Source organism: Herpailurus yagouaroundi, unplaced genomic scaffold (genome assembly GCF_014898765.1).
Source record: "Herpailurus yagouaroundi ecotype Mexico unplaced genomic scaffold, PumYag 192, whole genome shotgun sequence".
NCBI lineage: Eukaryota > Metazoa > Chordata > Mammalia > Carnivora > Felidae > Herpailurus > Herpailurus yagouaroundi.
In genome coordinates this window covers 19532866-19559637 of record NW_024412423.1, presented here as the reverse complement: position 1 = coordinate 19559637, position 26772 = coordinate 19532866, and the positions used below count along the sequence as shown (strand labels likewise).

Sequence of the window (26772 nt, the reverse complement as noted above, 5' to 3'; positions counted from 1 at the left end):
ATTATGATTTTAGTCTGCAGAAGGCCACAAATGATTGGGATCAGTGGCATGGAGAATAAGAGAGAAAACTTAGTTAATCAGGAGTCCAGCCCAGAACCACATTTGAGGAGAGCGGAGAAGCCAGTAGGATTACATGAGATGAGCTTCCTTCCTTCCTACTGGAATTTGATGCTACTTGTTATGTTATGCAACAGGCCTTTTGAGTTATCTGTCCAACACTGGAGCTTTTTCACCCAGGTCTATCTACACGTTCTAGCTCAAATCGCCCTGTGGCATGTTTTACGTATACATGTATTATGGACTGTGTCCAACCCACAGTCTTCCTGGCCCCACCACTTATTCCAGCCACTGTTGCAGTGACCAGTTCACACAAGCTTTGACCATCTCCACTGAAGTGCAACCTGACAGTGCCTCACCTCAGGTCTGCAATATATTACCTCTTGCTTTCTAACCAGAGGAAAGGCCCTGCTCAGGACTCACACATGTGTAACCTGGAAACCTGGGGGCCTGACACCTATGGGGCTGCCTTTGATGCATGTGGAAAGGAAGCCGATGTATAAATGCTTCCCCCTTTTATCCACGAGGCAGATCAGATGGTTTTGAGATGCATAGGGCTCCTCTGAAGTTCTGGCTGGCTGGAGCAGTGCCTTTGGTGGTGGCCATCCTGAGCGTGCATCCTTGTACTGGGTGTCCCTCTTTCCCTGTTTCCTCCCCCTTGGAATCTTGTTCCCAAATATACCACCTAACTGCACAGAAGCACTGGTCTCAGGCCCTGCTTTCAGGAGAACCCAGGCACTTGTGCAAGAAGGCTGGCTCATTCCACTGTCAATTAATAAAGTAAAGGTTTCCGGCACACAGGTATTAAATCTTAGCCTGAGAGACTAATCACCGATCACTGAAACAATGAGCCCAAGCTGACCCAGACAAAAGTCAGGCGGTGGTGTGGCATGACTCACCAAATTGTGGAAATAAAGGTTGTAGGCAGCAGCTGTTATTTAAAAAATCATTTTATTTATTAAAACATCTTCATTTACCAAGGCACTTCAGTAGCTTTCACAAAAATATGGTTTTTATCCAGGTGAAGCATCTGCTTTTGGAGTACCGTGGTAACATAATCATAAAAGACAGTTACACTGAACACAAAATATCTCCCAATGTTACACGACTGAAGTGAGCAACTCTGAAAGACTGTGAACACAGTTTAACTTTCTTCTTTGTAATTTTTTCCCATGATTAGGTATCACAAAAGGAACTCTTATAGTGACGTCATTTTTGGCACTCAGAGAAGTGCTTGTGGCTAAGGCTGATTTCTTCGCACAAAGGGCAATGGCAGGCCATCGCCAGAGTGATTCTGGGTTGGAAAAAAAACAACAAAGACACAAACCAGGAGGCTGAAGAACAAGCCTTTCCTAAAGTCTATTCTGAAGGGCAAATAACTTAAGCAGAAAAAGACATAACAAACAAATGAACAAACAGAACACAAATATACAAAATCTACATTATAGTTTTGAGAAAAGAGATGAGTTTGCTTGCCTCTCTTTCTCACTGATACACTTCCTTCCAATCATACATGAGAAACCACAGAAGCTAAGAGATGTGATTCACACAGCAGTGGAAAACAAGAATAAAAGATTCAATGATGCACCTTGTATGGGCCTGGACAAGCCCAAGGCTTTGATCAGATGTAAACAAGTCAACCCAGTAGTCACACTGAGTGGTACCAGAACTCACAAATCAATGCACTTGCCCTTCTTCCATTATCTGCTCAGTTCCCTCTGTATTAATTACCTTTAGGTTCCCTCAGATCTGTGCTCTCCTGTCTGGGGGAGCAACAATCCCACTTAATACCCCTTAAGACTAAGAAAGTGTGAGAAAGCAAACCCTCTGTGCAATTATTTGTTTTCCTCTAAAGTGCACCACTAGAGGGAAATGGGGAGAAGATTTGGGGGGATAATTAGACCTCCAGTTTTGTCAGGAGTCTTTTCAGGTGGCCTGAAATTAAGATGTAAATTTAGCAGGTGCCTCTCTTATTCTTCCAAGTCCCATTGGTTCTGGCGAACAGTTAACTTCTTAGGGAGTGCCAAGTCCACCATCCACCAAATCCGGGAGTTAAGATGTATCTAAATTTGTCACTCTGGAGGGAAGGTAATGCCCTAGGGCCACATGCAACCTCTGAGTCTGGGTGTCCAGCCAGGAGCAAGTCAGACACAGAGGCAAGAGCATGAAGGGTGGAGATGTCCACTGCTGAAGGGCTCAGTGTCTGCACAACAGCACAAGCTGTTTCTGACAAGACCCTGTCCCTCTCCTCACCTTCTCCGCCACTGGATGCTGTGTTATAAGGCTGTACTTTTAAGCACTTTGGAGCTTTCTTCACCATCTTTTAACATCCTTGTGTGGCTTGGAGTTTGCCTGTACTTTATCCTACAAAAACAAACAAAACTAGTGTTAGCAATGAATCTTTAAAAAAATGTCTACCAGTCTCTAAATAGTCAAACAAAACCCAGAACTGAGATGATCTCACTAAGGGGGAAAAAAATCTTACAGCAGATTCTAAAAGGTTTCTCCTGGTCTCTTGCTGTCCCAGAGCTTCTGGGGTGGTGGAGATGCACATGGTGACACTGTGGTCTGTCTCAGACCAGACAGGACAGTCTCTAAGCACCTTGCCATTTCTAACCCTCTGATGGCTAAACTAGCCCACGGTGTCTGGGAGAGTTTGTATGGAACTCTCAGCCAGGCCTGGACCCAGTGCATCAACACTGCAACCCAGCAACCCAGCACAACCTTACCCTTTGACCCTCAGCATCTGGTCAATGGTGTCTGGGAGAGGGGTGCCAAAGCTCTCTGGGAGGAACAAGGTGAGAATGGCTGTCAGGATAGTCAGACTTCCCATGAGAATGTAGGGCAGGAAGCGGTCGTAGGCACCTATGGCAAAGACAGAACTCTAAGCGAGGGATGCAGTCAGACTTGGCCTCCCTTCCTCCCTTTGTGCTCCCAGGACTCTAAAGGGGACCACGTGCCTTCTCAGCCTCTGCATCTCCCACAGTCTGAGCTACCAGATTGAAACCTGGCACCTGGACAGGTCTCAGAACCCAGAGTTGGCACAGATGTGCCCAGAGGTCCTGCAGTGCCTCACAGTACAGGGGAGGGGTGCGGGCCGGGAGGAGGGCACTGTTCCTATCTCCCAATGCTGCATTTCCATGGAACTCGAGGTTCTCATCCAGGTACAGCAGTAACTCCTCTACCTCTCTAGATATGTCACAACCCGCTCACTTTGCCTTAAGGCCAGATAATGTGTTTCTGCTTGTCAGATTCATGTAGCATGTTCACAACATGTTCTGGGTACTTTCAAGGCGGCCACCAACCCTCCCCAAAGATGTGCAGGCTGGGGGTGTGCAGGAGGGAGAATCTGCCATGGGGAAATAATTCCAAAGAAGAGAAAAATTATGCCCTGTTACATAAAATGGCACAAGGCATATCTTTGCACAGTATAGAACCATGGTGTAAAACCAAAGTGTTCCAAATTACGGTAATTCTCAGTTCATCCATCAGACGTCTTGAATGGGCATCCTTCTCTCCATGATCCTTTTATACTCTGATTCCAAGAAGAAATTTCTTCAATTAAGTACATGGGCTCCCTATACCATGCTGCAGTTTCTTAGGACAAGGGAACTAGATTCTTTGATGGAAGGCCTGGGATAGCCAGAGCAGAAACAAAACTCTACTTATCTCACTGATTTCTAGCTAGCGCGTAGGTCGTTTTCTGTTTACAAGTGAGTGCCTCCTCTACAGTGTGCCTGGACACAGGCCCGCTCTAGGCATAGATCTGGTACTGGATGGATCCCATCTGCTGTGTGTGCCTGCTTTGCTGTTAACAACCCACCAGAGCTCACATTAAAGGCAATCAGTGCTTCCACGCCACGGCTCCTGCATGCCCCAGCCCACAGGACTTACCGAGGTAAACAAAGTAGGGGGACAGGATGCTCCCCAGGCGGGATGCTGTGGAGCTGACCCCCACACCCATGTTTCTGACCACTGTGGGATACAGCTCGGCTGTGTACACGTAGACCATGGAAAAGGCAGCAGTGACTCCAAACTTGCCCACCATCACCAGGACAGTGGCCAAGTAATACAAATCTGGAAAGGCAAAGGGAAGGAAGTAGAAGGCACCAACCCACGGTATGCTGCTATTAGGCATTTTGTAACTTTTTTCCCAAAGCAAACATATTTTCTCCTTTCTGGGATATGGGGGACAGTTTCTCTAATGACCTTCTGTGGGATAAGAAGCTGTAGCCAAGATATCCCTCCAAGTTGCTTCCTGAGAGGAGGCTGGGACCCACAGCTGTGTGAGGACATGCCCTTCTCAGCCTATAGACCACCGAAGTGAGCCTCTCAATAGCCCAAGTAAACCTGCTCTAGTCCAGAAGTCACTAAAGACATGCCTGGCGAGGGGTCAGGTGGCACCCCAGAACCGCACACTGCAGGCACTGTGGAATCAATGAATGACCTGTGGATGAATGGAGTTCCATTCTAACTCATTTCATGTTTTCCCTCACATAGACCTTGACAATTCATAGGACAGCAGATCCCCAGGAATAATCCTATCTATCCTGCTCGCTGTACCAATGAGGCACAGTGGCCTGTGGGTCACCCTGAGCTCTGGTGTGAGCTCTATGTATATATGCCATGCCTGTGCAGAACACTGCCAGGCTCAGACGCCCACAAACAACCACCAGAGGCCCCCATATTCATGTATCTGGATACCATGATGGAATACGAAGGTCCACACACTGTTCTGTGAATTCTGGAAAAAGGTTGCCTCCTTATCCCATCAGTAGGATACCAAGATGGTTTTAAAAATAAAATCCACTTGAGGCACCTGAGTGGCTCAGCTGGTGAAGCATCTGACTTCAGCTCAGGTCATGATCTCATGGTTTGTGAGTTCAAGCCCCACATCGGGCTCTGTGCTGACAGTGCTGAGTGCTGCTCTCTCTTTCTGTACTCCACTCACGTGCATGCACATGCTCTCTCCCTCTCTCTCTCTTTCTCTCTCTCAAAAAAAAAAAAAAAAAAAAAATTGGGGCTCCTGGGTGGCTCAGTCAGTTGAGTATCCAACTCTTGGTTTTGGGTCAGGTCATGATCTTATGGTTTGTGAGTCTGAGCCCCACATCGGGCTCTGCACAGACAGCATGTAGCCTGCTTGGGATTCTCTCTCCCTCTCTTTCTCTCTTCCACTTCCCCACACATGCTCACTTTCTCTCTCTCAAATATAAATAAGATAAACACTAAAAAAAAAAATCCAGCTAGGGGCGCCTGGGTGGCTCAGTCGGTTAAGCGTCCGACTTCAGCTCAGGTCACGATCTCACGGTCCGCGAGTTCGAGCCCCGCGTCGGGCTCTGGGCTGATGGCTCAGAGCCTGGAGCCTGCTTCCGATTCTGTGTCTCCCTCTCTCTCTGCCTTTCCCCCATTCATGCTCTGTCTCTCTCTGTCTCAAAAATAAATAAACGTTAAAAAAAAAAAATGTTTTTTTTAAAAATCCAGCTAATGGCCTGTGAGACCCATGTGGTGCCTGGCCCGTTCCTTCTCCATCCCTTCACCTCTTACCAGCTCCCTCCTTCTCCTCAGACATGCCAGAGTTATTCCCTCCTCAGGGTCCCTGCCTCTGCTGTTTCTTCAGCCTGAAATGCTCTATGTGTAGACCCTCTCACGGTCTTTTCCATCATTCCATCTACGTCCTTGCTCACTTGCAAATGCCTGTTCTTCAGGGACACTGTCCATGACTGCTCTATTTAAACTAGCTCTCCACTGTCCTTTATTGTTATTATCAAAGGTGACCCAGTCTGCACCATATTAACCATTTTATTTACTGGTTTGTTGTCTTCACAGCTAGTGTGCGAACTCCAGGAGGGCCTGGGGTTCTGTCTGACTTGTTTAATTCTGCGTCTTTAGCCCCAAGCACAGCACCTGGTCCACAGAGGCACTCCGGAGCTACTTATTGAATAAATACATGACTAACATAGGCCCAGGTTCAAGAGTAATGGGGTTGGCTCTTTCTTCCCCCTTACTCTGCAGAGGACACATATGCCCACCTTAACTTGGGAGAGTTAATGCTCACCACCAGCTCTCACCACTCCCCCAAAGCCCAAGCCATGATGAGTGTCTGGTCCCAGGAGACACTTTCTCTTGATTTTTTTGATGGAGGATACAGATATGCAAGTAAGCTGTTTCTGCGTGATTTCATTTTCTTCATTAATGGAGGGGACACAGCCTGGTAGAGAATGAGTGAGTCAGCAAAAACTCCAGACCACAGATGCATGTGGCCCCTACCTGGAGGCACCAGCTGCACGAAGAGGAGGACGCTACCGCCCAGGAAGAGGGCGGTGGCCATGGAGTAGCGCCGGGGCAGGTACTGTAGCAGCAGCCAGGCCAGCACGTATGCCGGGACTTCAACCACTGCCGACAGGAAGCAGTTCACATAGACATCCCCATGCAAGTTAGGAGTGTCAAGGGATAGCCCAAAATAGCCCACTGAGATGGTCATCCTGGAAAAGAGTGCGGGAGAAAGCTGGAGAAATAGCATCCACGTGCCTCCCAACCTCAACAACTTTTAAAGTACAATTAGCGCAGGAAATTTAAAACTATCCTCGCCAGGAGGACAGCGGGTTTAACCCTGAGCCTTACTTCTTAGAACAAAAGATAATTTCCTCCTAACCCCATGTTAACCCTGGACCACACCAATTTCAGAGCATTCCAAATAGAAAGAGTCCCAGCAAAAAGGCTTATATGATTCAGGTAGAACCACCTCCAACGTGCTTCTCAGCTTTAAAAACCCTAAGCCAAAGTACTCACAAAAGCTACTTCCCTACCCTGTGACCCCCCCGCCCCTAAATCCAGCAAGTGCAGAAGGAGGGAGAGAATGAGAAAAGAGGCATGTGTCGAGTAAGGTGTGACAGGACTGGAGGGATAAGATAAAACAATCATTAGGTCAAACATTTGGAGAAAGACCTCCTAGCAGACCCGCCATCTGTGGCTCTCAGCCCAGAGGAGGATGGACAGAAGTGGCTGACCGCAGCCCCACTGTACTTGTGGACAAGGGGAGGAGCTCCCGATGGCAGGGCCACATCATCTCTCATCTACAAGCTTCCCAACGTCCCAGGCCTGGACCCTATCCCTGGTAGGCATTCTCTCTGCTGATGACCAACACTCTGGCAAACCAGACCTTTAGGCATTAGGATGTTTTGACTCATCTGCATGTTGAAACCACAGCTGGGACAATCAGGAAAAAGGTAGTGTCCAGGAGTCCCTGGGAAATCCAGAGGTGGAAGAGCACCTGGGTGAACCACAGAATAGGTGACTCATCATAGGCTGGCAAGTCTGTGGTGCAGGATGAACACTGGTCCTGTCTGAGGCCAACACAGGTGTGGTGCACTGCCCTGAGGGGTCCTAGGCAATTCCTTGGAAGTGAGTGACTCACAGTATCCTCCAGGGAGCAAAATAGCTGGCTGCCTCAAAACTGACAGCTCCAGTAACAAAGGACACTGAGATGAAGCCTGCTGTTCTCACCCAGCAAGCTCAGGTATTCTACAATCCCAAGGGTCTGGCCACTGAGCCAATGCTACCAAGGCACTAGGCTGTGCCCCCTGCTCTGGTAACTCACAAATGCCCTCCTGACACACTTGGTGAAATGCCTCATTAAAAGGAGCCTGAGGACATCTTGGCTATGGGCCCTGCCTTCAGGACAATCTGTGAACATCCCAAAGGGAGGATGTTCTGCTTCCACATTCCCAGACAGTACTTAGCAGTCTCTGTAATGGGAAGGACATAACGTTTTCACTTAGCTCCTTCTTAAAGGCCTCCCCTGTCCTCGTCAGTCACTGTCTGAGGTGCAGGGGACAGAAACAAACTAGGGCCCACAGTGATCAAGGATCTGCCTCAGGACCTGGAGGTTTCCCCAAAGACCCCACAGCTTCCCAAAAAGCCCCCACAACAGATTTCATTCTCCTTTTCTGAGATTCCATCAAGCTAAAAATTGTGACATGCCCACTTCTTTCACTGCAAGGCAGATCCCTTACGCTTTCTGATGACACAGGCTTTCAATTTGGTCTGAGACACACATTTGCAAATGAGAGGCCTGACAGCCACTGCCAGAAGCTTTGTCAGGAAGCCTCAGGTAAGTCTCACTTACGCACCACAGAATTATGGACATGACAGTGACCATTCGGATATTCCGGGTTTGAAGCAGATCCAGAATGCTGTGGGACTGTTGTTTCTTGGAACTCAGGTCTTGTAGCTGCAGGAATGATATGACAAGGGTATGGGATGGAGAGGCTGGAGACTCAGAGATTCAATAACACGCCTGAACCCTATCATCTTAGCTTTCTGCGTCTCCAAGTTGGTGAGTGTTTTATGTTTCTTTCTTGAAAAGAAAAAGTGTGCTGAGTGTATCTTACGCTGCTGCAGAAGGCATCCCCAGGCCTTGTCGATGACACATTAGTGAGCAAGAATAAGGAAAAGTAGGTGACCCGTCCCTCAGGGGATGCAGCCAAGGCAGAGGCCCAGGCTGACAGCTCCTTCTCTGCCCCACCCCCAGCCACCATCAGTGGCCACATTCCAGGGAGGCCTCCCGAGCATTCCTTCCTGAGGCTGGCTCCCTGCCCTCTGGGTCAGAGAGAGAAACTGGCTGTGCACTTTATTGATTTGATATTTTTAAAGAATTAATGTTTTGAGTCCTCATACCATGTAGTTATTGGGTTACTTCCAAGGAAAAAAATTTCAGATAGAAAAACAGGAAAATTGACCTCAGCTTCACCCAGAGTAACTTCCTATGAAATTTGGCACAGCCAAGGACATTAATAAACCACACGTCTAAACACACTGATGTTGCTTTCTTAAGCAAACCCAGCTTTGGAGTTTGTTTTTCTCAAGTTAGCAGTTCAACCAAAGGTCAAATTTTGACTTTAATGGAGCCCCTGAAATAGCCTCATTTCCTCAAAGATGCCAGTGGGGCTTATGGGTTCACCCAGACTGACCCCTCACTGAAAAGCCACCAAAGCTACCACACTTAAAAGCCCTCCCTGCCATCTACTCCCGCCCTGCCATCTGTGTGTCAGAGGCCCTTCCAGTACGTGCTGGGTGGGAGCTGTTGCTGGGCCAGCACTTAACTGTGAGGCAGGCAGGGCTGTTGGTGGCCAGCAGCTTCTCTGATGCCTATAATAACTGGTCTCCCTTTCCTAAACCCTGGTCTGCACCTGAGTCCTGAGTGTTTCTCACGTTCCTTCTGCACACACTTCAGCATGACTGCTAGTGGCTGTTCTCACAACCTTGTCTTCCCATCAGATCAGAGACACATTCCAGGACCCCATCAGCCAGCAACTTCTAACCTCTTGTGGTAGTCATGAGACTAAGGAAAACTGCCTGCTCTAGATGGTGGAAGGAGAGGGAACAGGAGGGAGAATCAAGACCCAGGAATAAGGCAGAGCCAGGAAATTACCCATGGCACATGAGAATAGGGTTTGCAGAGAGGGGTGGCATAGGTGGAAGAGGCAGATATCAAAAAGGAGCTGGCTCCAAGATGATATGCAACACGAATGACTGGTGGGTGGAAGGACACTGGACATTTCTAACTCCAAACCTACTTTTGCTCCATATTTTATGTACTATTTTTTTTAAGATGAGAAACTACCTAAGACATGAGAAACAATAATTTCCCATGATGCCAACTTCATGCAAGTCCTATTACTCAGAGTGTTTATTATTCAAATTAATGGTTTAACTATACGATTGCCTAGAGGAGAATTACATAAGTATGACAACCAAAGGTGAAGGTGAAGAGATTTGGACAACTGGTACCTTCTCCTCAACATGTGAATTTGAACAGGACCTGCTGCAGGGCAGCTGGGGCTTGGGCAGAGGGAGGGCTGGGCTCCTGCGTGGTGCTGGCCTAAAATCATGGTCACGGACACCCTCTGCCCAGCTCCCTCATGGCGCTTACCTCACTTGAGTCAAAGATAGTTGAGGGTGCAACAATTCCATTGATTTTGGCAGCCCTGCGGATGATGACCTCTGCCTCTTCAAATCGTCCCTGAGAGATGAGCCATCGGGGGGACTCTGGGATGAACCTGGATGTATAAGCAATAATCTCACTGGGACAGTCCTGCCCAACAGACCAGGTGCAGCATAAGTGGAAGTGGGAAATGGGGTTTTAGAGTCTACGTTTGGGGGATGTCTGGTGTTTCCAAGCGAGAAGCAAAGAGATGGTTGACACTATACCCACTAATGACCTGAAGTGTGAGCTTTTGAGTACCCTCAAGAGTGCACAAAATTTGGAGGGTCCTGCGCACCGGGACGAGATTCCTTCTTAGGCTGGCCACCTCCATTTCTAAAGAATGGTGGTGCCACCTGCTGGACACTGAGGAGAAAGGCACAAGATAAGTTCCTGAAGCCTGGCTTCTGTCCTGGGCCTGGCGCAGCCCAGATTCTTGCCCTGTTGTACTTTCCTACTTGTCCCCAGCATCCACAGAAGCTTCTGCACTGGCCTCTTAGCCTGTAGTTTTTCCTTACTTCCCACCCCTGCTGCATCCAAATGACTTGTCAGATCCCCTGCCTATGTTTATCAAAGCACCTGGGACTTTAAGACTTTATGGATCTTATTTTCTACCTCACCAAATGGACTCTGCCCTTTGGTCATGACCAGGAAGGACTCATGCTCTGCTCTGTGTCCTCTCCCATGCTCTGTAATGCTCTCTGCTCTAAGGGGAGCAGTGATCTCACCAACCCCACCTGCAAGGGGCAATTCCTGCCTCAGCCGCTCTGCTGTGTTCCCACTCTTGGTATGGACAGCCTCCTCTTTGCCTGTCCAAGTCCTCTATCTTGGAAGCCCATATGGAGCCTGGCTTCCTCCGTGTAAGCCAGGGGACTCTCACTTCCAGTGCTCTCCCTCTTCTCCCAGTGCCTGTGGTGTGAGGTCTTGGCAACACACAGCCGGAACCAGGGCCTAGGCACTCTTGTCAGTCTGATAACTTCCTGAAGGTCATACTAGACCCCATCGTCTCCCGGCTACAACTTCTTCCTCTCCTTGCGCTTCAATAAACCCAGCACAGGACTGAGAACAAGTCTGTTGATGTCTGGGGATTTTGTTTTGTTTCCTTTTTGGCTTTTCTGGTAGGGAAAAAACATTCTGAAACAACTTACAACTAATTTACACTCCCTGTCTCTGGGAGCCCAAATAGGGATTTGTGGCTTGCTGCCGCCCCCTAGTGAAGGCCAGGTGGAAGACATCCTGCGGATGGGCACCCCTGGGCACAGGCGACACTCACCACCAGAGCGCGGCACACAGCACCCCCGGCACCGTCAGCGCCAGCAGCAGCATCCGCCAGTCTCTGATGAAGTAAGCAAACAGTGGCAGCAGCATGTAGCCAAACGCATAAAATATGCACACTCCTAACGTGGAGAATATAATACGAACCGACTTGCCAAGGATTTCTGTTCCTGTTCAAAACAAGGGAGGAGTCATGTTAGCACTTTAATTTAGGTAATTTCCTTTTTGATTTTCTCTTACGTAATTTTCAACAGAAATAGAAGCAGCCACGCCCTAGGAAACGGTGGGATTCTGAACCCCGTGCAGTCTGAGAGCCCACTGGAGGTGCCCCACGCTGGCCTCTTAGGCTCCTCAAGGACAGTTCTACCTTGAAAATTTTATCACTTCCCCAAGCTGTAAACTAAAGATGCCACGTTAGGCCTCAAAATGTAATCCTCATGTGAGGAAGAATTTATTAAAGGGGAAGTCACTATGAAGGATGCACATGGGGGCTTAAAGGAAATATTTTTAAGAAAAGATTATTCTATTAGACGTGAAGAGAAAGAAATAATCCTTTCAGCATACAACCCAAGGAACCCAAAGACCAATAAGCTAGAGTTGGATTCCTCCAAATAGTGAGAGTGGGACTTTCAATCCAAATAGTGAGAGTGGGACTTTCAGTGAGAACAGGCCAAAGTACTGCAGTGTGTTCTTGGAATTAAAACCCTAAACATCACGAGACTAAAGTCCATTCATATCAATTCGTTCTTTCCAGTCAGTTTCCCTGGACACAATGCTTTACAGAAGAGGCAGTTTTCTTCCTTGGCAAGCCTACCATTCATGGCCCTTGCTCCTCACATCATGTCTCCATCTTTCCTTAGCAACCTTAGCTCTGGGAAGGCTCTTTTTTTTTTTAACAGATGATCTTGGGTGAATTCTAGTAAAGTGGCTATTGAATACTAATGGGGCCAAGGTCCACATCTCAGAGACCAGAAAAGAACTGGAATTCAGCCTTCAGGCTACCGTGCTCCTAGTGACTCAAGGCTGGGCACTCAGAGGACTCAATTTCACTGCCTACAAAACTAGTTTCAAGCAGTGCTGGTTGGTGTTGCTAGAGACCACTTCCCCTTGGGGGACATCATAGCTATCTCCAGAGAGTGGGTGGTGGGATGATGGTGAAACACAGGATCAAGTACTCAACTCCAACTTGATGGCCATACCCAGGACAAATGCTGCCACATAGTTGGAGATCTGGCCCATGCCCACAAGGACAAACAGTACAGTAAACATCTCAAAGTTCTTCGAGAAGATCTGTAGGAAGCTGAAGCCTGTCTGCATGCCCATGGTCACAAACAGCACGTTCTTCCGACCAAACCTGGGAAGAGAGTGACAGAGATCCAGCTGGGAGGAGGTGGCAGAAATGGGCTCCACCAAGATGGGCTTCCCCCAGAGCTCTCCAGGGAGGGGCTGTGTACAGTGCTGCCAGGGTGCAGTACAAGGACAGTCCTGGTCTCCAGTCCCTGTGCTGTTACTTGCCCTCCCCACTCCCCAGGACCAATGTTCAGCCCAGGCACCAGGACTGCCCCCAAGGTAGTGCCAGAAATATGATAATGATTGCAAGGGATTGAAATGTATTCATTATGCTTACACCCATACATTCAGAATGTAGCTTTTTACGAGAGAACTGGTTTACTTTGGAGGATGATGGAGAAACAAGTCATTTTAAATGAAGACTGGTAAATAAAGGAAAAGAAACAATTGTCACATATCCAAAGAATGTCAATAGGAACCAATAATAGGTGAGGGGAAATATCATTTTATGAAAGTATTCCAACTATTAAATGAAAGAGAAGTGATAAAATTAGAATATCACCATATTATAATCTTTAACAAATGGACAGATTTGGGAATTATGTTTCAGTGACTGCTAACGGTCTTTTTATGAAAAGATAACTGAATACTGCATGCATGATTTCTAGTCTCACTAAAGAGTATGAACCTGAATCTGATCAAGTCTCTATATCCAACTACCAATATGCAAGAGACACAGAGAAAAGAGGAATATGCTGAAGTGCACCCTGAGTATGCAATCAGCAAAATCCAGATGAGAAAATTCTACAGAGGAACAATCCAGAGTGCAAGAGATAAAATATATGGTAAAGAAAAGGATGGAGGCAGAATCCCTTAATCAAGGTAGACTAAAAGACATATCAAAAACTTTTTAAGTGGCCAAGACTAGACTTGTGTTTAAGGATGCACATCGGGAGGATAAAACTACAAAAAACCCACAAGGAAGTAATTAGTATAAAAGTCAGGCTGAGGGGCACGTGGGTGGCTCAGTCGGTTAAGCATCTGACTTCGGCTCAGGTCATGATCTCACGGTTTGTGAGTTTGAGCCCTGCATTGGGCTCTGTGCTGACAGCTCAGAACCTGGAGCCTGCTTCAGGTTCTGTGTCTGCCTCTCTCTCTGCTCCTCCCCCACTCATGCTCTGTCTCTAAAAAATAAATAAATGTTAAAAAATTTTTTTAAGTGAGCCTGGTGGTTACCTATGGTGGAGAGAGGCTGTTGTACTTGAGACGGGACATGTGCATGGGGGCTCCTGGGTGGCCAGCAAGGTTCTATTTCTTGACTCAGTGGTAGTTACAAGGTTATTTCCCTGGAATAAGTCATCAATCCACCACACACTTGTTCTGTGTGGTTTTCTCTATGTTCATTTAAAAAAAATTTTTTAACTGTTGGTTTTTTGGGGGGTTTGTTCTGTTTTAAAGATAGTATCACAGTCAGAGAAGAACAAGTCAACGTATTTCAACCAACCTAGCAGGTTCAGCTGGAGTCTGGCCAGGGCTGGCTGACACCCATTTTCATTCAATGAATGTTTACTTGAACCTCAATTATATACTAGGCACTAGGGATACTTCTGGATTATAAAAAAAAAAAAAAAAAAAAAAATTGTTCTTTCTACCCTCAAGGGACTTACAGTCTACAGTTGGTGGGACAGACAGTAATCACATTCTAATCAAACAACCACACTACTGAAAGTACAATTACACATGGACACAAGCACACTGAATGATCACCACTCAGGTTCACAAGGGATACAACAAAACAAACTATTCTGGCCTGGGACTAGGGGTTGGGGATGTGGGCATTCAGGGAAGGGATCCCCGATGATGGGGAGCTGATGAGGCCCGAAAAAGAAGTTATTACTGACAAAGGGAAGTAGGCAAAAGGGACCAAGCATTCACAGTATAGTGGAGGAGACCAACATTAATCAGATGATAACACCTCTTAATTACCAATTTCTGATCAGTGCAATGGAGAAAAGGCACAAGGAAGCAGGAGTTGGCCTTCATGGTTGAGGAAGGTCGGGGTGATTGGGGAACACAGAGAAGAGCATACACAAGTGCAGCTGGAGGAGACAGGAGGACATGCGCAGCCAGCAGCCAGCCTGAGTGGCGTCAGCTGTTCAACAGAAGGCTGCCGGGGTCAGTGTGTGTGGGGGGGAACCAAACCGCACAAGGCCTTGGTGCCATGTTAAAGAGTTTGGTGCTTGTCTCCAATGAAACAGGTTTAATCTTTGTTTTTGGTGCTAATGGCATCCAGTAGGTAGAGGCCAGAGATGTTCTAAACATCCTAAAATGCCCAGGATAGTCTCCCATAACACAGAATTTTCTGGCTCAAAATATCAATAGTGCCAAGGTTGAGAAACCCTGGTCTAGAAGGAGACCATCTCCCCCTGCATTGTTCCATAACAAGAGTACCCTACACACAAACCTAGGGACGGCCCCTTCCTATAAGGAAACAGGGATAACCTTTACCCATGCCTTCCCTTCCCATGGGTTCCCTGGGATGGTAGGGAAGAGAAAGACCCAGGGAATCCTTACATAGCACCAGTTTTTGGCAGTCCGGGGCTGGGATCAGAAATGCTCACTGTTAGAGTCTGTCAACAAAATGTCAACCACACATATGTTAGAAAACCAGGAAATATCTGACTACTTCTTTCTAGGGCTATGCCCTCTTGTAATTCACACACAAGAAGGTAACTCGGTATCTTCAGGTAAAATGCTGCGACAACCCAGGATTATTTTAACTGCTCTTGAATTTCAGGCTTATTAACATTCTAGAAAGGAGACTAAATCTTTGCCCTATACAAAAAGTTACTGTTGATACTCTAGACAAGTTGAGGGCATGAATCTACTGCTCTGAGGTCATTTCTTTGGCATGAGGTCATTTTTTGAGCCAGCTTACTTAGAAGTAATGAGATCAGAAACTGTCCATCCCGGCGAGCCTGGTGCCTCCCATAGGGGTGCAGACAAACTTGAGAGGTGATGCTAGGAGCTGAAGGCAGGGCTGCACCTACAACAGCTACACTTTTAGCTGCTTCATTTACTTGACATAGATGACCCTACTTAAAAGAAGTCTGCTCACGTTTTTTACGTTTTTAAAATACTGCACTTGCCCTTTAGAAGGCTAAGGTAGTCCTCAATGTACTCATTAATTTTCCTTCTACTGTTTGCTTGGGATCACATCTGTGGAACTTGAACACTTTCCTCAGGCATTCATGGTGTTCCTGGTAATCAGGTTCTCAGGCTAGCCCACAAAGATCTACTTAACCCATGACATAGTTGACCCAGAAAAATGCAGTGAGTTTCAACTCTGAACTTGGGGTACTTCCTCCTTGATTTTTACATCAAGGAAATTCCTCTGAGTCTTAGCTGCCACTCAACCCTGTGAGAGGAGATTTCCTACCGACCAGCCCATTTGAAAGGTCTCAAAGAGCAGTCCTGGGCAGCCCCTGTTCTCACTCTACACCCTTCCCAGGCAATCTCCTCCACACTCGGGGGCTTTGCCAAGGGTTCTACGGAGCTGATGATTCCCAAATGTGTTTCTCCGGCTCAAACCTCTCATGGAGCACCATAGCTGTACATCCAACTGCAGGCTCATTTCATCCACTCAGGCCTCTCCCAGTCACACCAGATTCAGAACACTCAAACTGAGCTCCATTCTTCTCCTAAAGACATGGTCCTCTTCCAGAGTCCTTTGTCTCAGAGAAGGGCTCTGTTGTACAGGCCCAAAATCTTCCTTCTTCTGCATCCAACACACAGCCAAGGGCTGGTGGTTGGACCTCCTACCTCTCTTCTCCATTTCTACCACTGTCAGCCTGGTCCAAGCCATCATTTCCCACATAAATACTGTGACAGCCTCTTATGTGGTCTCTCCACAACCCCTCTTTCTCCCTTTCAGTCCTTTCTCTGCAAAATTATCAGATAATCGTTAAAAAAAAAATACAAATCTGATTATACCACACTCCTGTTTTTACAAAACTCTCAGCTCCCCACTACTCTGTGACTAAAGCCCAAATTCCTGTCCATCAGCTACGCTTGGCCTGCTCTTCTGCTTGGGCCTCCATGTGTCACGCTTCCTCTTCATACCACTCTCCACACATCCACCAAAGAGGACTTTTTTCCAGGTTCTAAAGTGTGCCGTCTCTTCTGGAGTCTAGGCTTAAGTACAGCTCTCTTTGCCCAGAATGCTCCTTCCTCTCTGCACCCCTTTATCGCTGGCCAGTTTCTACTCCTCTTTCAACTCCCAGCACATTGTCATCTCGTCGGGGTAGCTTCTTCTGGCCTCCTCTGTCAGACTCTCTCTTAGCTTCCTGTACTACTTCTCTGTATCACTTACACCACAAAGGACAAGTACATGCCTCAATTAGTTGTTTAATACATTCTGCCTTGATAGAAGGCAAATTCTGGAAGAGCAAGGCCCGAGAACAGTAGTCCACACAAAACAGAGCATCAAGGCTCTTTGGGCCCAAATCCTAGCTCTGCCACTTGCTGGCTTTGTGACCGTACAAGCTATTTAACTCCTGTGGGTTTCATTTTCCCTGTCTGTAAAAATAAGAGTAAGAATACTTCCTACTTCATAGGGTTATGATGAAATTATTTGTTCTTTCTTTTAAATTTGTACAGTGCTTATGAGAATGTCTAGTACATCTTAGGTGCCATGTATTTGTTAGATAAATATAAGTAATCAACTGATGCTTACTGCTAGATTAAAGATCTAGGGAAGCAAGGTCTTTCCTCCAAAAGAGCAAGTGTCTCAGGCTCGTCTAGAATTGTCAATCAGTGGTCATGGCCCACCTGACTCTTTAATGCTCACTGGTGACTGCGGGAATTTGATCCTTTTCTGATTTTTTTTTAAACTTTATTTATTTATTTTTGAGACAGAGACAAAGAGCATGAGAGAGAGAAGGGCAGAGAGAAAGAGAGAGAAAGAGAAGGAGGGAATCTGCACTGTCAGCACGGAACCGGATGTGGGGCTCAAACTCACAAACCGTGAGATTATGACCTGAGACAAAACCAAGGGTTGGACACTCAACCAAGCCACCCAGGCACTCCGACCCTTTTCTAATGGCTAGATGACACTTGGAAAACACAAATCTAGTGAGAAATGCATTTATTTCTCATGAAGAGAGGATTCTCAGGTAAAAACAATAATCTAAACATGCCAGAACACCACCCTGAGTTTGTGCTATGGGACAATATGACTTTGTTCTTTAAAAAAAATTTTTTTTAACTTATTTTTGAGACAGAAAGAGACAGAGCATGAGCAGGGGAGTGGCAGAGAGAGGGGGAGGCATAGAATCCAAAGCAGGCTCCAGGCTAGGAGCTGTCCGCACAGAGCCCAACGTGGGGCTCGAACACACAAAACATGAGATCATGACCTAAGCCGAAGTGGGACACTTAACTGACTGAGCCACCCAGACACCCCTGACTTTGTTCTTAAGGTAGGATGACATTCTCATCCTGAACTTCTCTATTAAACCCCAACCAGCTAGGAGAATGCTGGGACTCCACTGGGTGATCCAGTACAGCCAAGGACCTTGGGTGAAGGCTATTCTTCTCACTGTGGACTTCTCCAACAGACCTTGGAGCCCTAGAGTAAAAAGACAGGGTATAATGGATCCCTCTGAGGACTTCATGGAAACTATGGACCTTCCTCCAGAAAAAAAATGCTCATATACAATCTCTAAAATTTTGCACATAATTTCAAGAGTAGGTGAACTCCCTAAGCCATGAATGGAACTTGAGTTAAAAACCTTGGAATTACACAAATAAGCTGCTTATGGGCCAAAATAGCACATTTTCTGCTTGTTGTGAAGTAGGTAACATAACCAAAGGTCTCTTAGCTAAGAGGCACCATCCCCATGAACCCAAGAGTTCTGCCTGTTATGCCACTACCAGCTAGTGAGATCTCCTCTCACCATGCAGAGAGAATGATGGTTTGGAAAATACAGAGGTGGTCATTCGTTGTAGGCCTTAAGATCTACGAAAAATTCATCTGCATGTGTGTGGTGTCTACCTCTCCAAAGCTCAGGGACACGAAAGAGTCACCTAGGGAAAGCCAACTAGGCTGGTACAAGAAGTGAATTATGGCATATTTCTGGTTCAGTGGGATCATGGATATAATTCGCTCAGATTATTCTGCTAAGCAAGAATTAGAGAGGAGGTTGTTAGGTCTCTTTACCTGGTATGGAGTATATACTATAGACACAGCTTCCTCTTCTTTTAAAACACAAGGCCCTGGGCTGAGAGACTATCATCTGAAGTCAAGCGCCAGGCACGTACATGCTCCTTGCTCAGTCCCATGGTCCCCTGCAGCTGCAGGAGACAGACACCCACCTTACCTGTCTGAGAGCTGCCCCGAAATGAAGGAGCCCACCAGCACACCCACGAAAAACAAGGAGACCGTGAGTGGGGCCTTCCAGTCGTCCTCACACACCAGGTTCCACTGTAAGGGAGCAAAGGGACATATCACTCACTTCTTTTGTTAAATGTTTTAAATTTAAGACTTCTTGTTAAATTAAATGAGAATATCCTGCATCCCTGCAGGTTCTGTTTACATTACTGCACCGGTGCATGATCTCATTCAGGCAGGCAAAGGCTCATGTGGGCAGCGAAGCAGAGAGGAGGTTGCCCCTCACAGGGAGAGTGGGCCCCTCCCATCCTGTTTTTCATGGCTTTCAGCTCCATTGTTCTGCTACCAATTTGAGGAGGGGGGGGACAGGTAGGGAGCAAATACTGTGGCCTTTCATGGTCACTTCTAAGAATCTGTGGATGGGGCAGGGTACTCTTTCAGTGGGGTTGAGGCCATTAGGATGAATGGCACAGGAATGGGTCTAGAGTGGGACTCTGGGGCTCTAAGAGTCAAGGCATCCAGGAAAGGACTGAGGCCAGAGGGCCCGGAATGCATCATGTGAATCTGTTCTTGCAGCTGGACCCAGGTCCCCACTCTGGGCCAGTGAGCCCTGGGATCCTTAATGCTGTGCTAAAAACACTAGGCCAAATTACAGCCAAGAGCTCTGAGCTGGGAATCAAGAAACTGGGTTTAGCTTCTGCTCTACTGTTAAGTGGTTATCCAATGTCAGGTAAGATTTTCCTCCCTCATTGTGCCTTAATTTCCCCATGTGTAAAACAGGGATCGAGGTACCGAACAGGCTGCTCCACTTGAGTTTCCCAGCTCCCAGTGCATAGTTCCATCTATAGTTACCATGAAAAGAGATCTGCAGGCATGGGGAAGCAGCTGAACATTCATATGGTGGGTTGCCCCAGCCTAACAAGGAGCCAAAAAAAAGAGAGGAAAGGACAAAACAAAAAGCTTAGTGGTTCCCAGAAAAATGTTTCCCAGAACAGAGAAAGATGGTGCTCAGTAATCACCAAGAAGGCTGCCCTCCAGGAATGCAGACCCTTGCCTGTCTGGTGCCAGGCTGCTGGCCTGCCCTCCATGGAGCCTGCTGGCTCCCCAGTAACAAAGGGGTGGGGCGATGTGCAGCTTCCAAGAAAGAATTTCTTCCAGGCCAGTGACAGGGGGAAAAACAAGTCTGCTTCCCTGCCCCACTGGGCATGTGTGCACATAGCCTCCGGGCACCTCAGAGGGGTGTGAGGCAGTCCATGAAGAACCCCCACAGCTAACAATAAGGGTCGCTTGGCCACATAACTGGCTCTCCACTCTGGAATAAGCATGCACCTTGGATGGGCTGAGAATGGTGTGGTGATCCTCACTGCAAGGAAGAGGTAGCAATCTGAAACTCAAATCTAGAGAAGTTTAGGGGCACCTGAGTGGCTCAGTTGGTTAAGCATCTGACTTTGGCTCAGGTCATGATCTCATGGTTTGTGAGTCTGAGCCCCCCTTCTCTCTCTCTCTCTCTCTCTCTCTCTCTCTCTCTCTCTCTCTCTCTGTCCCTCATGGGATTCTCTCTCTCTGCCACTCGCTTACTTGTGCGCTCTCTCTCTCTCTCTCACTCACACACACACACACACAAATCTAGAGGAAGTCCAGATTAGCAGGAGGCAAGAATAGAGGAGCACCAAGGTCCAAATACTCAGGCAGCCCTCCTACCCCTGCAGCCTCAGTGGTGCTAGCATCTAGATACCATCTCTCTTCTAGGAGGGTGAGTGCTCCCAGGGCAGTCCTCATACAGACACGGCTGCTACAGTCAGGATGGGAGTGACCAGGGAGTGAGAGCTGGGGGACTCGGTAATGGGGTGCGAGCCTCTGGCTCTTAGGTGTTAGAGCTTCAGGGGTCAGATTACGACTACCACCGCAGCTCCTGACTATGATGGGTTCTATTCCCAGCCAGCACGCATTACTTTTGTAGCAATGGAGATGCAAAACTGAAGAGTCAGTAGCTGCTTCTCAACAGGATTCGCATGAGGGGTGGGGACTGATACAGCTGAGCTAGACTGGAAATCCACAGGGGCTTCTATAGTGAGTTCTGGAGCAGTAGACCCCTCCCCCAACAATGTCAGGTCTCCTGATACAGGCTTATAGGGAATTCTGTGCTGACAAGGCCAGGTGTTACCTGAAACCAGGTCAGACTATCCCCTGCAGGAGACAAGGTGTCTGTCATGCTCATCTTGGGATAGATTCCCAGGGCATCTCTCCAGTACCTGCAGCCTCAATCCCGCCACTTGGTCCAGGCTGTCCTTACTCTGGGCAAGTGTGTAACTCCTTGGAGTAACTGGGCCCTTTATCCACCACTGAAGATTCTTAACAATCCTCAGGACCTGGTTTTGGGCCTCCAAAAGCAAACCTGGGTTGACACTTCCTTCCTACTGGCCACAGACAGCCTATGAGTAGGGTCAGGAAAGATAATAGGTCTCAAAAAATGAACACAAGGGCAGCCATGGACTAGATCCTACCCAGCCAACCCAACGTGTCAGCCACCAGGATTGCAGTGGGCTCCAGGATTTGGCTTGCATCCTCTTTAGCAGAGGTGGGCTGAGAAGCCCTTAGAGTCCAGGCTACGTATCAAGATTTGTGTTTGCAGAGGAATCTAGTGTTCCTATCCTGAGCTCGTGGCTCCCCAGCCATGACTAAAGCAGCTATAGACTAGCTCATGGATGCTTCCTCTTGGTTCGTGGGATAGGCTGGTACTGGCTGATGATAGCAAGTCTCGGTGTTAGAACTAAATGTGTGTTTAAGATTCAGGTCATGAGTCTAGCATTGTGACCCCTCAGCTGGGTGAGCTGTGAAAACAGACAGCCTGAAAAAATCTAAGAGCCACTCTAGCAAGGGTCCAGACTTGCCATCCTTCCTGTTCAGAAATGTGCCTCTCTACTGGTGATGGTTTCATGGATCTCTCTCTCTCTCAAAGCTTTTCAAATTGTACACTTATGTGCCATTTATTTTCTGTTATTTACACCTCAACAAAGCTGTTAATGTTTTTTTGTTTTAATGTTTATTTATTTTTGACAGATAGAGACAGGGCATGAGTGGGGGAGGGGCAGAGAGAGAGGGAGACACAGAATCCAAAGCAGGCTCCAGGCTCTGAGCTGTCAGCACAGAGCCAGATGCGGGGCTGGAACTCACAGCGAGATCATGACCGCGAGATCATGACCGCAAGATCATGACCTGAGCCAAAGTTGGACGCTCAACTGACTGAGCCACCCAGGCGCCCCAAAGCTGTCAATGTTTTTAAGAAGAGAGAGAACTGTGTCTCTTGTATGCAGTATATAATTATAGCTGCTTCTCAGTTATGGGAAATAGAGATGTGATGTAGATCCCTGGGACTAAATGTTCTAACCTGTGAGTTGGCTGGAAGGGAAAAAAGACAGGGTCTGTGCCCACAGGGCAGAAATTCTTCCTGTGATGTACCTGGCCTGACCGCATCAATGGTCAGACACGCTATGCTGGTAAGCACCACCTGTTACTGAATGCCATGTATTCCTACACACATTTCATCCTGCCTCCTGCTGCAGTTAATGGCAGATCCTTGCCCCAAGGCTGTCTGGGCAAGGAGACAAAGAATTTGCTGCCATATCCTCTATAACGCCTGGCAGTGCTCTACAGAGGAGAGGCTATTTGGTACATAGTTGAGTGAGGGAATAGATAAATAAAAGGGCTGTTAACCTGCAACACCACAGTCTCTTTTGGGCTTGGACCTTAGGCTTGGCTGCTCAAGGCCCAGATGAACCCTGAGCTTCAATCTCTAGAATTTTTTTTCTTTTTTTTCTTTCTTTTTTTTTCTATTTAACCCCCTCTCTGTGTCAGCTCTAAGAACTTTAACCCAGGGTGTCGGTTCTCAGCCAGCTAGAGCAGGGCTCAATCTGACCACTCATGTCTAGATGGTTCTACTAAGACTGTGTGTACAGGGGCCTCAGGGACCCAACAAGTAACTTCTCTGGTTGCCATGAGCTCCAAAGGCAGGGCTGAGGGTCTGCTCACTCACACTCCCTTGAGTGAGACATGTCAGCAAAGACCTAACAGTGAGGCACAAGCTCCGGGTCTTTCCACACTGAGTCAGCCCAGCCCTGCCTCCCCGGTTGATGTGGTTTTTCCTTCAGGCAGGCTTGTAGATAGCAGTGAGGGCTGTCCTATCTTCCAAGACTTGGTACCTGAGATAAGACTGACAGAAAAGCCAGTCCAGAGGAAGAGACTTTCCAGGACAATAAGGAGTGAGTCAAAGTATTGCCATGGGCTGGGGCAGGAGGCTTCAGAGAAGCAGAGAATGGCCAGAAGCAAGGAAACACACATGACTCCCAGGTCTTAGCTGAAGACACCCTAACTGATGGGTGCCAGAAGAGCTAGAAGTTTCTCAAAGAATCTTTCTGGCTGCTAGCTGGGCTAGAGAAATACCAAAAAGCAGGTGCGCCAGGCAGCCTGAGAAATCACCCAGGTTTCAGAAGAGGGGTAGTCCTGAATCAAGAAGCACTCAGATATTGGAGCAACACTGCAAGGTGGGGTGGCTGATTCTCTAGTACTCCAGGAATGACTGAGGGGCAGGGAAAAGGCCAGTCTAGAAGCACAGGGACCACCAAACTATTCCCGAAACATTCCCTTTCATCGCATTCCTTTTCACCTCCTTTGGGCCAATCCCAACACTTTGTCGCAGATCCATTTAGGGGCAAGCCACAGTTTGTGGGCTGGGAGGTTACATTTTCTTTAAAATATTTTGGTCAAGGGGCGCCTGGGTGGCGCAGTCGGTTAAGCGTCTGACTTCAGCCAGGTCACGATCTCGCGTGTCCGTGAGTTCGAGCCCCGCGTCAGGCTCTGGGCTGATGGCTCGGAGCCTGGAGCCTGTTTCCGATTCTGTGTCTCCTTCTCTCTCTGCCCCTCCCCCGTTCATGCTCTGTCTCTCTCTGTCCCAAAAATAAATAAAAAAAGTTGAAAAAAAATTAAAAAAAAATAAAATAAAATAAAATATTTTGGTCAATGCTTTCTGACCACCTCCAAGTTTCCCTTCTATGAATTAAACTGTCCTTTCCTTCTTTAGCTCTCAAACTTTAGACAACATTTCTTAAGTTGTTCATTAATCCATTCACCAAAAATTTCCTTCAGTACCCTGTATATATCCAGCCTCATGTCAGGGAGATGCAAAGAGGTAAATCTACCACAACGTTTAGTACTACATGTACATACTTGATAACTTCAACAAGGAAAAACAATTAAACAGGAGACCTGTGGTTTTCATCTTCTGTTGAAAAACAAATAGGAATTCAATACCAATGTACTTATAAACACCTCTATGTATGATTTGGGGCTGAGGGCAGGCTTGAAACTTTATCAGACATGGAACTGGCTGCAGTGATCAGCAGGCCAGGTCCAGGTTGGAAGAAAATGGGTCTTAGAAAAATGGAGCCATCAGAATGTTAATGCAATAGCTTCCAGGGGTGACTATTCACCTAAGAGGAACAAACAGCCTTGGGCTTAAGAGTCAGACATTCCAGAATCCCAAAACAAAGGGCTAAGTAATGTATTAACCTTGTCTCCTTGCAAAGGCTGAAAATGTATATGTAGGTAAAAGGGCAGGCAGCTCTTATGAAACTGCCAAGACAGCTAAATAAATAGGCTAAATACAAAAAAGGAAAAGACTGACATTGGCAGCAATGTAGCTCAAGGACCCTTCCACTATAGCCGACCTTTGGGAGCTCATCAGTGCCACCACCAGTCTTAGCCCAAGACAGGATAGGGGCAGTGAAGCAAGAGCAAATGAGTAGGGTAAGCCAAGGGACTCTAGAAGTCAGGGTAAAATCCAAAGAGATGCCATGAGCTTCTCGTGAATTCACTGCTTCCCTTTTCATTGGGCAGCCAGAAGCAGAATTTGGAGGGACTCCTGTGTCATGAAGTATGGCTTCCCCTTGGTGGCCTCAGCAAGCAACCTGAGGGACAGCCTCTGCTTTCACAACTCACTGGCTTCCAAGGGTGTGACAGACTTGCTTGTGACGCTAGGAGCGAGGACTTGTAATGACTAGGACTTTTGATTCTCTGTCGACTCTTGGGTCACAAAGCACTGTCAGCTACCTCCATTCAGTGCCTCTCTTGTCAAGTATCAATACCTCAGGACAGTGGAATGATTATCACTAGCTGAGAGATCCCAGTGGGGCTCAGATCACACTCCTATTACATATACATGGCAGTAAGGAAGCACAGATGCTGGGGACATCAAGCATCCAAACATACAGAGCACAAGCGTGCACATCCACGGACACAAAAGGCTCAAGGCAGTGATCAGACTCCCTTGAAGGGTGACAGCCTCCAGAAGCAACATAAAAGGGGCCTCCAGAACCCCTGTGGGCTTACAGGAGGGTTTGATGCCATATCAGGACCTGTGCACACTCCCTTTTAGAACTCTCCCTGTGAACCCTGCCCTCCTTCCAGGTTGTTTCCAGCTGTTCCAGGCTGGAGCTAAATATTCCAGATTCAGCGAGATGCCATTGTCAGGAAGCTTTCTCTCATCTGTGAATCCCTGATCCTGACACTTTGTGAACCTGGGCACCTAGGTGCCTCTGGAGGACTCTTTTCACTGCTCTGCTAGTTCATTTCTGCTTGAGACCCCAAGGAGTCCAGTGTCTGAATAAGATGCAAAGCACATCTACAAGCATCCGTTAATGTGATGCCATACATGTAGTACTAATGACTGCAGGGTCACTGGGGGAGACAAAGCTACCGAAAAAGAAAATCCAAGGGGTTGGGGAATAAGAAGCACCCCCCCCCCCATGCTTCCTATGAACTAAAGTTGTATGCTTTAAATCTGCCCAACGACATGGTCTTTGAATATTCTAAAGCATTCCAGGTGAACAAGTCAGCCTGAATCGATGTTCAGATGAATGGGTCCTATAATTCTGGTAACTAAACATAAGCAAAAGGTAAACAATCTCTGATAGGGTATGACTAGACCGACATTTTGGGTGAGGGTGGATGAGGAAAGAGTAACTGGAGAAAGGAGCACCGTGACTATTTTATACACATGCTTCCCTTAGTTTTACAAGTTCTTTTTTTTTTTTTTTAACATTTTTATTTATTTTTGCGACAGAGAGAGACAGAGCATGAATGGGGGAGGGGCAGAGAGAGAAGGAGACACAGAATCGGAAGCAGGCTCCAGGCTCTGAGCCATCAGCCCAGAGCCCGACGTGGGGCTCCAACTCACAGACCGTGAGATCGTGACCTGAGCTGAAGTCGGACGCTCAACCGACTGAGCCACCCAGGCGCCCCTACACGTTCTTAAGAAAGGAGTGTTTCTCTCTGAACAGATGCCAAGAGGCTAGAGAAAAAGCGGTGACAGCCCCTTGGCCCAAGCTCTGAATTTGCTCAACACCCCCATCTCCATCTAGAAAAAGTTTTTGATTATTCACGGTCTTAGAGTATCTTAGGGACCACCGTGGCCTTCTTGGCACCCTCTTCAAGGTGGCCATTAACAGGCGGCTAACAGGACACTCGTGCTGGTAGGGGCATGGTCTGGTTGGAAGTCACTTCTCAAAGCGTTGCCTGGAGGATGCCCACTTTGAGGTGGATAGTGTATTGGGGGAGAGAGAGTGACAGCATCCAGCACACACCTTGTGGGGTGCAGTGCGAAGGTCCTCCCCACGTCCTCGGCCCCGGGGCTAGTACGCACCTCAGTCACGATGGTGGACAGGTAGATGTCCTGGCTAAACTCCCAGCCATCCAGGCAGCTCTCCTGCTCCAGTTGCTCCAGATC

The 26772-nt window shown here is 47.5% G+C and overlaps 1 protein-coding gene across 1 annotated transcript; it reads right to left on the bottom strand.

Moving 5' to 3' along the window:
- Positions 1-989: 989 nt before the first annotated feature.
- On the bottom strand, positions 990-26772 carry LOC121010849 (solute carrier family 22 member 5; the record flags this gene model as incomplete). The annotated part of the gene is made up of 10 exons (XM_040444725.1): positions 990-2421; positions 2787-2922; positions 3952-4134; positions 6325-6539; positions 8187-8287; positions 9989-10115; positions 11313-11484; positions 12514-12668; positions 18982-19085; positions 26689-26772. Coding segments are annotated over 10 exons (1365 nt in total), but the record flags the coding sequence as incomplete, so codon positions are not given.